The following is a 12,627-nucleotide window of genomic DNA, read 5'->3' on the forward strand; positions in this document are numbered from 1 at the left end:
ATGTGAGTATTAATATTATCTTAAATGCAGGATAGTCGTGCAATACTTTAAACGAGCCATTGAGACTTTACATCGATGTGTCTAAAAGGGGTTTTTCAACATTAATGCAATAAGTTGTATTGCATTTAAAGAAACTCTTCCATGTTCCATCTTCCATGTTCACGTTTGTTTATTAATAAATAAGACTTTACAGAGATGCATTAACAGACATTAAGAATCGTCCTCTTTATCTCAGGGATTTCAAAAATGAATGAATTAATACACGAATGTAATGATTGGTCCTGTAATAATAATAATAATAATAATAATAATAATAATAATAATAATAATAATAATAATAATAATAATAATAATAAAGAACTACAGGTTTGATGACAAAACACTGCAAAAGAACGCCAAAACAGTGAACACATACAATAGAGTCCTCTCAAAGAATAACACACTAATTTATAATCTAATTTATCATACAAAATACATCAGTTAGTGGATATGAAGTGTAAAACTGAATAAGATATTTAATAGCCATCGATTACAGTGATTGACCTTTAAAAAGCTTACTAAGGTATAACAGGGTAAAAGAATAGTGAGGTACAGTAAAGTGAGAGGATGGTAAAGCACTGGCAAGCATCTCCAAATAAGCATGTGAAAGCAGTGTGAAAAACAATGACACAGTGATGCAACAAGGATTGCTGATAACCATGGATTTGAGTTACCGAGTTTAACATAAACATGCATTGATGGATTAATTGCCCTGGGGTTTTATAGGGAGCCCCACGTATGTATTATATTACCAGCACAGGCATGTTCAGTTGTATCGGGAGGCTTTCTTTGAAGAGGCAACAAATACTTTATTGAGTAATATGCATTAATTATTATGGTCTTTAACCTGTCCAATTTTCCATTATACCTCCAGTAAGCATAGTAAAATGCAAGATTAAGTGGAAATATGCTATAGTAAATTTGTATAGGCTAATTACTTTGAAGAGCCTTGGAGTTTGTATCCAGCAATAGTGTTTCTGCATGGATGGTATATACAGTGCCATACTGCAGTGTAGCTTTCAAGTTTTTAGTAATTGTGGCTTTTATTTATTTTGTGACAGTCTCTAGTACAGATCAGAGTGTGTAATAACATTGTTTGCAAACATATTCAAAAAAAACAAACACAGTAATGCTCATAAACTGGATACACTTCAAAATACAGGTGCATTCTCCTAATGTAATAATGATTTACTACCTGTCTCTGTACTGAGCCCTGTGATTATGGATGAAGCACCTTATATTAACAAAGATAAACTTACTTTCCTGATCATAACTTCTTGCTGTACATACATGTAATAAATAATATGGTACGCACAGTGCAGCTGCAGTGTACTGAATGCACCTGTATTTTGAAGTGCATCTGCTAACTATACCAGCACAGAGGAAAATAGAATTCTTCAGTGAGCTTCAGCACATAACTGAAACCTTCACGAGCAGGAAACTAATAAATACATTGAGTTATTGTTCAGCCACTAGCTGAGCAGCTGCAGAAGTTTTATTGCTGTAATAAGGCTGTTTAATAATTACAGAATGAATATGCGCAGGTGCTGCTGTAAAACAATAGTCCTGCTGTTTGAAAATAAAACTGCACATTAAGTTTATAATTAACCGTGAGATGATGCCTACGTTTGTATGACTACCAGGGCTTCTTCAAACTAAATTTATAAAAAGGAAAGGAATTTTGAATGTTAACAGATGGCAGCAGGTAGCTTTGCAAAAACTGCTGGGGCCGATGCTTGTGTGGAGGTGTGGGGTCCGACCACAGTAAAAACTTGAACCCTGCTAAATTCAGTCAAATGTTACCCTGTTTAACTTAACTTTTCTACATGTTGTTACTAATGCGTGTAATTAGCGCTATAATGCCTTATTAATATATCATTAAATAATCTACAGTATAGAGCATCTATAAAGTGTTAAAGTGACCAAATATTGTGGGTGGATAAAAATTCTAGAAATGATACTGCTTAGTTATTTTCCTAAATAACGCAGCACCCTCCTTGAGAGAATGGGGGCAGTTTAAGACCCTCATTTGCCCACACTGAACTGTCCAGACCCCTAGACCCCCTTTCTGGAGACTATTCAAAAGACCTTCCCCTCACCCAAGTAAAGTGTGCATGGAGCTAGCAAACCAATCCACAAGCGAAAGCCACTCTCCCCTAGACGATCACACGGGCTAGTTAGTCTTGGCAATGCTTTTGCTTTTCAGCTCTGCCAGCTTGCTGGTCATGAAGCTCCACTTGAAGGTGGTCTCCTCGGGGCCTCCCAGGGTGGTGTAGCTGGTCTCCTCCTCGCGGCCCCCTTCCTGGGCCTGCCTTCCCTCCTCTGCAGCAGCCTCGTTCTCCTGCAGCTCTGCCTCGCCGCCCTCTTTCATCGCGGAGGCCTGCTGCCACTTCACTGCAAAGCTGTCCCAGAATCCCGTGGCTCTCTTCTCCTGGCGAGGTTCCTCTGGTTTAACTGCCAGTGGGCTGGAAAAGAGTTTGACCCACCCGTCAGAGTTCATCCAAAACTATAAAAACACTATGATATGTAGTAAGACTGTTATCTTGCTTTATGGCCTTCTCAGTAAAAACTAAGAAGTGACAGTAATAAAAAAAAGCAATCTTCAATATTAAGGGTGCCCCTGAATTCAGTAATTGAGACAGCCTTCAGCAGTACTAAATGTATCAAGCCAATATTTAAAACACAACTTGCAGTAAGCCACCAAACCCTTGGAAAACTTGCATGGCACCCCAATGCATTTTTGATTTCGATCTGGCTGTCTGTGTGTTGGGGTCACTCACTGATCAGCAGCAGGGGTGTTGCTCTCTGAGGCCAGCAGCTGATGTTCATCATCCTTGTTAAACACAGAGGCCATGCTCTTCCAGCCCTTCACTCCAGCTCCCTGCATCTGAGTGGCAAGCAGATCACAGTCACACTAATGTTATTTCCGCCAGCAGCAAAATGGTGACATTTTGTTTTGGAGTCAAACAGTCCAGTAACAATGGTTTGAGTAGTAGATACCACTGCAATGACGGATTAAGGTCATACATATTTATCTGTCTCACCCCCTGGAATAAATAGTTCACGTTGATTTATTTTCACTACTGTTTGATTACATGCTTTAGGTTTACTTCTGATCACTTCCTGCACCAGTACTTCTAGCAAATGAACCAAACAAAATGGTTCAGATTAAGTCTAACACTAATACATGGAACACTTAGTGGTATATGTTTAAAACTGCCATGATACAGAATTATTATGATGATGACGATGATGATGATGATGATGATTATTACAAACTTGGGACAATCTTTTTACGCAATAAAGACATCTAGAATTCTAGTTTCTTTTCCTGTCCTGTTGAATTCCCGTCCTCACAGCTAGGGGGTGCTCTTGACATTTATAAATAATTAGCTTCACTGACCCTCCTAATATGCTGAGAATTATTTGGGTCTTTGCTTGTATTTTATACTTCAATTTACAAAATGCATTGTCTTTTATCACAGGAATTCCTTGTGTTTTTTTTGTGCGTCCTTACTGTACCTTTAAGTTTTATGGAATTGCATCATAGAACCAAGAGATAACTCTGTTGCCATAGCAGCTAACAGCCCCAGTTTAATGCAGCTTAAAAGTTGGAAAAGTCTTGTTTTTTATCAGCAATTGAAAGAATAAATCAATAAATCACTTATGCAGAGATTCAGATTGCAAAGCGAGAGACAAAATGGCAGCCGTTTGATTTTTTTAGTTTTTGTTCTCTCAAGACAGGTTACTGATACCATTCCAGCTGTGTGGCTGGCGAATGCTGTCACGTGATCACTTAAAACCAATCAGAGAGCTGTTTTTTTGTCCAACTCGTTTTCTAATATTTAATATATTTATATATCACAATTTCTTACTTTCTTGGCCAGTTGAGCGACAGAACTTGGGCCCTCCTCGGTTTGGGTTTGGGTTTGGGTTTGGGTCGGTGTCGCTGTGGTTTCTTCCTCGTTGTTCTGAAAATAAAAGCAGGTTGTGAATGGTGATGGATATCAGCTTGGCTGTATCCCAATTCCTGTTAGTGTAATTGGCACCGTGCATTGGAATTGGAGAATTCCACTCAGCCCTCTCATTGTCAACCCCAGTTCAATACAAGAAGCATCCATGTGCCCAACCACACAATAACACAAGCAAACAGTGGCAGGCTGTTAGCTGTTTTTAAAATGAAAACTCAATGGTAACTCATAGCGCTGGAAAGTTTATCAGAGGGCTGTGTGACTGACGCTTTGAGACCCCGAACCCCTGGTGATGCAGACTGTACTCATCTGAGACGTACAAAGAGTCTTTGCTCTGCAGAATCTGCTAGGGGAGTAAAAAGGAACATATCGGATTACCTTACTTAATTAATTACACGCTGAGTCCTTTTACCAGCCATGCATTATTGCTGTCTGTCACTGCCTGGCAAGGAAAAGATAATTGGAATGGTTTCATTTCCTTTGCTTGTAAGAGAAACAGTATTTAATTTAAAATAAAAGACATGAAATGTATGATGCATGCAATTATTTCCTGGAGATTAAATGACGGATTTTGGAAAGCAAATCTCTCAAAAGAGAATAAACCAAGGAGCAGAGTCCAAATAATCTTGTGAAAAGCTGACTTGTGTAAGTTTGTTCTGTGGTTTTTGAAGATCGTGTTGAGAAGAGTTGTTTAAACCGAGACTTTACTCACCTTTTTATTTTATTTTCTGATCAAATTTTCTAAAATTGTTGAATCTGCTGTTTCCAATTAAGAAATGCATTTTAAAAACTCTCTCTGGTGGTTAAATACTTGTGTGACCGCCATTTTGTACATGTATACTAAACTATGTAAATGTAAATAATAAATGAATAATAACGAAAGCCCTATGAGTGGTAAAGTATATGAGGAATAATCAAACAACTGATTACTTTTTTGTTTAACTGTAACTTTTGAAACACATTTATGCTGGCTTACATTATTGTTAGTTATAACAAATTCAAATTTAAAAAAAATGCACGCTCCTTCTCTACCTGTTCAACAGAATCTTCCTCCTGGTCCGCATTGAAGGTCTTCAGCACTTTGCTCTTGTAGGTTTTCCAGAGTGCCGGATTCATGATTAGCTCTGATGTTGAAAACTCAACACTTCTGAAACACCATCAAGTTGAAGGTTTCTAGCACTAGCGGGAACTCGCTCCGTTTTTTCAGCTCTAAAGCATTTGGACACTTCAGACGTCAACGTCAGAGGATCAGAAGCAGCTAGAAACACTAAAATAAGAAGGCAAAGTTATTCTGAGACTTTTACTAGATTTCGGAGTTTCATTTTTCTCTATAAACCCGGAGAGCGCTTTCAATCACCAGATTCTTTTTTCAAAGACTAGCAAACCGCTGCATGTTAGCCATCTGACAGAGTGGTACCTGCCCAAGTATGCTCCACTATTGGTTACCTGGCAATGGAATCGATTCCCCTCATTAAAATTTTAGCATTCTTCCTCAGTCTCAGTGTCCATTGTCAGTGTGACAAGCAAACCTATCTTGTAACTCTATCTCCAATTGCCAGGCTGCAGCGAGGCCAGCCAGTATGAAACGTGTTGAACTCAAAGGGGTAGTAATAACCAAGGCATAAACACATTGTCACTACTTCTTTGTTTGACTGTTGGTCTTTTTGTTTTGCTGCAGCAATACAGGTCTTTTATTTTAAGTGGCAAGGCGAATTTCCATAGAGCAATAAAACAATTACTGAATGAGGTCACAACTGGTTTGGATGAGTCTCAAACTTAATAGTCAAAGTCTTTCCCATACACTGGAAGAAATTAATTTCGTAGTAAAATATGAGCATTACATTATTGGAAGGCTTCTGCTTCTTCTGTTCTGGGCTTCTCAGTGAAGTTGAATGGGACATGTACTAATGTCAAAAGTACAGTGTATCTACACTTTAAATTGTATTGTATCCAATAAAAAAAATCTTTGTGTTATTTTGTTTTCACCATTAGAATCTTCACTGTAAACTTACCTTTATAAACAGATCAATCTGGAGCTAAATGCATCAAGAACATGCCTGCTTTCCAGAGCATCTACACAGAAACTCAACGTGCTTTTCACATTGGTGTCCTAAACTTCTCTTACAATTTAATAAAACAAGCAAAGTATCTCTGTGTTGGGTGTCGTTTGTGCACATGTGAAGCTCAAGTTCAGTTTTATTTTTTTAGTTCCCCCCCCCCCCATGAAACATAATATATTTAAATGAGAAGACATTGAGATTGTCAAACTTTTCTCGGACAGGTGAAAAAGAAGAGTGCATTTTCTTTCTGGGTATCCCGTTCCAACGATGGGGGGTCTAAGCACAGTCTAAATCATCAACGTAGCACTTTACACACACAAATTAAAAACACTCACACGTACAGCAGCGATTCTACATAGATTTTACAAACACCCTCCTATCCACCAAAACACCGCTACAAAGAGCTGGTTTAAAAAAGTTACATACTCTGATTTTATTCGTGTTACCAAAACAAAGACAAAAATCATCTGCTACAAACTTCTTTGTTTCTACGGCTCTTGATTACTGGCAGTTTTGCCGGTTAGACGTGTTGGTTCTTGTGCACACAAAGGGGATTTGTAGTTCAATCACATGAACAGTAGCCCTTTTTGGACACGCCCCCTGTATAGATTAATTGAACAGGTCCAGAAGGCTCCATAGTTTTTTTTTTCCCTCAAATTTCCTTTCATGGTGTTCTACACACATCCCGTTATTCTGTTACAGTGTATTGTTTGGGAATGACCAAGGGAAAAGGTTTCCCATAGCAGTGTATCACAGCAACGAGGTCTAAAATAACCTCCTTGCCTAAATTATTCGTACAGAGCCAGACACTATGAAACTTTGATTAGCTCTAAGCTACATATTGACTTTCCCCCTACTGGAAAAGGACACGGTTTGGAGTGAACCGTGTAGTGGATCAAGGACAATTCCACTCTGAACCTGGTACAATTAAATTATTAGCAACTTAGTGCCTGGACAGTGCTTTAATACTGACCATCCGAATAAATCGTTTAAAACACGGGGTCTCTCACTGCTTCAGATAACGCACAGTACGAGGCTGTAACTTTAATTAAAGAGAAACGACCACATTCAGTGGGGTTGGACTCTTTACACTGTCTTTCCGAAGCCATTAATTTGGTCTTTACGTGCTTGCCCGTGCCTAATTTGAACCCAGATATTAATGAGACCTGGAGGCTGTTCCTGTCGTACTTCTTGAATTAACGCTGGAGTTACACTCTTCTTCATCCATAATTGATTTTGGGACCCGTGTTGTTATTCAATACAGAGGATAATAAACCAGGGTTTTTTTTTTTTATCCCTAGCAGGTTTCAAAGAACTGAAAACCAAAGGGTTACTTGTTAATGCTGACTGGTTTCATTCTGAACTCAGGAGGCTGTGGACTGTTTCAGTCTATGAGAGGAGGGCCTCGTTATTATGAGTGGTCTTGAAATAGGTTTCTGGGTCAAGCACTCAGTGGCCTTTACTATTCAGTCGGGCTGTTTGAAGATACTGTATGAATACATTACTTTTATTCATGCACATTCAAATTAGCTTGAATTGAGGCTCAAGAAATGCATTTATAAAGCAAAATGATAGATGTATTGATCTTACTGAAAGAGAATATACCGACTCTGAATTATATGCAAAAAAAAATAAATCATGCAATAAAAAAATGACAACATGGGAAAGCATATAATTGTCATTTATAGGACTTGAAATAAGACTTTCTTCAATACAGGATAGTTGAAAGCTTTTGTGTCGGGAAATGCATTTCTCAGGGAAAGAAGTGCCACGTTTTGCTCAGTGGGACTGAGCAAATAAACAGAGGCTTAGTTACAGACTTTTTCCACAAGAGGGAGTATGAGGTCCTATTTTGTAGGCCGATACACTGCAAACTCAAACCGTGAGGTGTTTCACAAAGCTCATCAAATACATTATTCCATCTTCCGTTGATACACTGTAATCTCTGTAATTACCACAAGGGGGCACCATATTACATGCAACACAAGGCCAAACAGCAGGTCAAGAACTAAGTTTGCAATAATGTACCCCCCTTCAGCATTGCTGCTTTTTCAGCAATGTGGCCAAAAAACTTGAAATAATGAAACAAGCACAGATTCTTAAAGTAACAAAAGCATGTGCAGTTCTACTTTGCTTTTAGATCAGGCCTTGCAAAATGATCTCGTAATAACGCACAGTAAAATTCAAGCAGACAATCACAAACACTGTTAAGTAATTACCGTCACAGGACCTGGTTCAGTGTTTTATCTTTCAACTAAAAAGAACAAAGAACAGAAATGCTCAGACAACAGAAAAAGAGATCTAATTAAAACGGGTTTGGAGCCGCGGAGCCAAAGCATCATTTTGAACAATTTACAACTTGCTGTTGGAACGTTGTTCCCACTGGCTCCTTTTTAGTCATAACATGTTTTTTTTTTTAAAAAAAAAAAGAACTAAACTGTTTTAGGATGCTGTATGTCTAAAATGAGTCCGATTGATGAGAGAGAGAGCAAATGTGTGCAGCAAAGTTGAAAGGTCACATTGTCACATCATTTGAATGGAATAAGGATGTATGTTCAAAACCTGGCAGTTTTTTTTTTTTTTTTTTTTTTTTCAAGAAAGCTACAGCCATGTAAATTCCGGTAAAGACAGATCTAGAGAACTATATAGACTGCTACTGTTATTACAACCTAGAGATGTATGTATTCTGATAGGGCACATTGCACTGCCCCCTGCTGCTTTACAGCATGCACATGGCGCAGTATATGTGACTGAACTCCCTGTAGCAGCTGGATTTAAAGTTCCGGCCAGCACTGGTTTCTTCTGGTCAGAACTGCTTGCTGTGCTTCTTTCTAAATGTTTGTGCTGCTTCAAGGGACTGTAGTATTATACTGGTGCAAGAAAAAAACGAAATGTTTAAGTTCCTTTACACTAAAACATTGTTGTTGTCTGTATTTGAACCTTGATGATATAATTGTTGTAAATTAGTAGTGGGATATTTTTGTGGCAGGTTACATAAGTGAGTCGTTTTTTTTTGTTTTTTTTTAGGGAAGGTTTTATTGCAGTGTCAGTGAACTGTTGAAGTATTTCCAACCTTTCCAAACCTGAGCTTTGAGGGTAAGATAGAAATAAGCTTTGCCATGCGATGGCAACAAGCTAATTTAAGACAACCATTCAGTCGAGGGAGGCTAGTTTGACTGACGCTGACCGCTCTAAGGAATGGCTGTACTGACAACGCTGGCCACTTGTGAATGTATTACTGGTGTGATCGGTATCCTGTTGCATTTTTTCAAGGGCACTTGACCTGGCTGTCATATTTTTGGTATGTGTTCAGATTCCAACCTCTATAGGTTAAAACGTCATGTGTGGGAGTCTCTCATTGAATAAGAGATGTCATCTTGTGCATATTTTCTTAAAGGTACCAGGTATGTGTGTGTGTGTGTGTTTATTTATTTATTGTTAGATTTTGTAACTTTGAAATTAGGTGTGGTGTTCTATGCACGGGATCACACGTGTTTACAGGTGTACTGTAATCTTGGCAAATACTTCACCGTGATTGGTTGATTTTTGATACGTGATTTATAATGGCAGGTACAGTGGTTTATGTTTCTGCTGTCTTAATGTCTTCCCTGTTATTAAAAACACAACACTATCAAGTGATTTTAAAGAAAAAAATAAACCAGTTAAAGGCACCGGAGACAGGTAAAAAGTACCAGAATGTATTGCAATGTGAGTTGAAAAGCCTGAACTGTTCCAAACTGTCCCGGTGACCCTTTGTGAAGTTTGTTTACCCAAACGCAGGTTAACAGGAACCCCAGTGAAAGTGAATGGCAGAGAGAGTACACTTGTCATATAATAATTGATAACCAGGCAATAAAAATAATAGATCCAGCTTTAGGTCATTTTACAACCACTTAAGTGTAACTGAACAGTGTGTGTTCTTGCGAAAAGCAATATATATATATATATATATATATATATATATATATATATATATATATATATATATAGCTTGCATAGCTTGCGTCGTTGCATTTCAAATACAATTTGAACATGTTTACCACAGCTGCTTATCAGTCCTTCTGACAGGTCGTTCATCTCATTCTTAGCTGAAGTTAGAAGTATATAACTCTAAACTGACTGGTGATTTTAATATTAGCTTCTAAATAGATTTCATGTTATATTGTAATCTATTTATAAACTAATAAAAAAAAAAGTATAATAAAATGAAACCTGATCTCACTGGTTGCAAAATGCCTTTAAATAAATGTAACCCCATTTAAATGATATGATCGACTTGAGTTTTTAACTGGCCTTTGCCTTGAAGTTTATTAATAGATCACATCTGTTAACATGTTAGTAATCTAGCTGTTAGCAGTTAACAAACTGTAAAGTGTCTCTTGTAATAAAGAGCTGACCAAGTTATAGTCTGTTTAGTTTATTTTTCCATACCTTATTTTTTTATTTTGTGATAAATCTGTGTTGTGGTGCTTTAACTATGAGTGCAGGAGTTGCCGTTCTAGTTGCCTTCCATAAACCAATTCCAGCCAATTGTCTTTACATTAGTATGCGCCAGCACTATTCTAGTGCACTGCAAAACTAACCTTGATCCAAAGTAACTGACCTCTAGGTGGCGCTGGGTCTTACTTTTATTAAGGCGCTTATCTAGCCTAGTTTATGGTATGTTTATGGCAAGCAACTCTAATTGAAGGGCAGATCCTGAATTCAGATGGAAACACTTTAACACAGAACATATTTGAGTAATTGCAATAAGAATGTTTGTTTGAATGACAGTAAGAAAAAATTAACATTAAATTCAATCTGAAGTGCTTACTGTTGAAGCAACTAGCTGATTAAGACATTTTCAATGTTCACTTTCAGATTGGAAACATGCAAAAAACTGAGTGAATCTGGATTCATTCTCAATGATCTGGTATTGCTTCTCATTCACTTTGAAACAGAGTGAATCTGGATTCATTCTCAATGATCTGGTATTGCTTCTCGTTCACTTTGAAACACAGCGAATCTGGATTCATTCTCAATGATCTGGTATTGCTTCTTGTTCACTTTGAAACAGAACGAATCTGGATTCATTCTCAGTGATCTGGTATTGCTTCTAGTTCACTTTGAAACAGAGTGAATCTGGATTCATTCTCAATGATCTGGTATTGCTTCTTGTTCACTTTGAAAGAGAACGAATCTGGATTCATTCTCAATGATCTGGTATTGCTTCTCGTTCACTTTGAAACAGAGCAAATCTGGATTCATTCTCAATGATCTGGTATTGCTTCTCGTTCACTTTGAAACAGAGTGAATCTGGATTCATTCTCAATGATCTGGTATTGCTTCTCGTTCACTTTGAAACAGAGTGAATCTGGATTCATTCTCAGTGATCTGGTATTGCTTCTTGTTCACTTTGTTGTTTGTTTTGCACGGGGCACATTAGAATGTGTTCAAGATCACGCTGCTGAACAGCTGAATATTTTGGCAACATTGCTCAAGGTAGCTCATCCCTGTCCTAGTTTTAGTGCCATGGCTTTCAATGAGTTGAAGCTGGTGCACAGAATGGCATGCATCACAATGTGGCTGTCCCTATGTACCAGGACCCAAGTTTTGTAGTAACAGTGTTATTGCAAACGGTATGACAAAAATGCTAAGGACATTTATATGTACATTATACTGTTTTTCAAGGTGATTCTGAAGGATTATGCATCAGTTATACAGTTTTTATGAAGGTGTTATGCAACATACAGTCCAATTTAAAAAAGAAAAGCAACACCAAAGATTCCAGTGTTGAGTAAGCTGATCCTTGGAGTGACACTCGCTGAAACGTTTCTAGTCATCCACCCCATGAGAAGTAAAGTAGAAATGCTATGGCCAAAGCCATGTGCAACATACTAAGCAATTAATCTGGTTCTAGCTGGCAGTCACTAACTTGGCTTTGAAGTTATTCCCTAAATGCAGGAAGCCACAGAACCACAGTCTGTCTTTTTATAGTTTAATTTACTTTCTGAACACACAGAATGATCCGTCAAGAGTGGACTGATCTTCGAGTGTCTCCGACAATCAACGTCTGGTTTTATAGGTTTATATGTATTCGAAAATAAAATTTGTCACAAAATAAAAACAGTTAATCACAACAAAATATATAGTATACGTGCTGCAGGAAAACTCAAAAACTCAAAAGTGTTTCCCGTGTTAAGAATCATTAGTAAATAAAAACAATTTAACCTGAAGACAGGCATTTATGATTTACAAATGCAAAAATAAATGCAATAGATTAAATAGCAATCGTGATTAAATAAATAGAACAATACTTTAATTGAGCTTCTTTTAATATTTCTGACATTTGTATCATTTTAGATTGATTGCTTGTATATCATATCACTATGTAACACAATTTTTGTTCCTGGGTAGTAAGCGTTATTTCCTAATTGCTTATGCCTCAAAAGTATAGAAAATGGCTATTATTCCCCACAAACTTTTTGTGACCAGGACAGTGATATTTTGAAATTTACCTATTTCCAATGAGAAAACGGGCGAATTTGTGTCTTTTCGTTCACATAAAGTCAGAAAAA

The 12,627-nt window shown here is 37.5% G+C and overlaps 1 protein-coding gene across 2 annotated transcripts; it reads right to left on the reverse strand.

Annotated features, from left to right (window-relative positions):
* Window positions 1-159: 159 nt before the first annotated feature.
* Window positions 160-6,995, reverse strand: LOC117413806 (uncharacterized protein C1orf232-like). Of its 2 annotated transcripts, XM_059000406.1 has the most exons (5): window positions 6,497-6,995; window positions 5,043-5,277; window positions 3,915-4,010; window positions 2,820-2,926; window positions 160-2,504 (listed from the first exon to the last, which is right to left on the reverse strand). In XM_059000406.1, exons 2-5 carry the CDS (start codon window positions 5,124-5,126, stop codon window positions 2,213-2,215), a joined length of 579 nt encoding a protein of 192 aa, XP_058856389.1. In that variant the 5' UTR covers window positions 5,127-5,277; window positions 6,497-6,995; the 3' UTR covers window positions 160-2,212. The 2 variants fall into 2 exon arrangements, with proteins under 2 accessions (XP_058856389.1, XP_033879031.3); XM_034023140.3 differs by lacking the exon at window positions 6,497-6,995 and having other exon boundaries at window positions 5,043-6,133.
* Between the last annotated feature and the right edge of the window lie 5,632 nt (window positions 6,996-12,627).

This window comes from Acipenser ruthenus, chromosome 25, assembly GCF_902713425.1.
Source record: "Acipenser ruthenus chromosome 25, fAciRut3.2 maternal haplotype, whole genome shotgun sequence".
Classification (NCBI taxonomy): domain Eukaryota; kingdom Metazoa; phylum Chordata; class Actinopteri; order Acipenseriformes; family Acipenseridae; genus Acipenser; species Acipenser ruthenus.

Coding starts and splice junctions, on each gene's coding strand:
- LOC117413806 (XM_059000406.1), bottom strand. CDS start 5,126: ATGAATCCGGCACTCTGGAAAACCTACAAGAGCAAAGTGCTGAAGACC. Junction 4,011..5,042: donor AGGAAGATTCTGTTGAACAG/GTAGAGAAGGAG, acceptor TTTTATTTTCAG/AACAACGAGGAAGAAACCAC. Junction 2,505..2,819: donor AACACCCCTGCTGCTGATCA/GTGAGTGACCCC, acceptor ACTCTTTTCCAG/CCCACTGGCAGTTAAACCAG.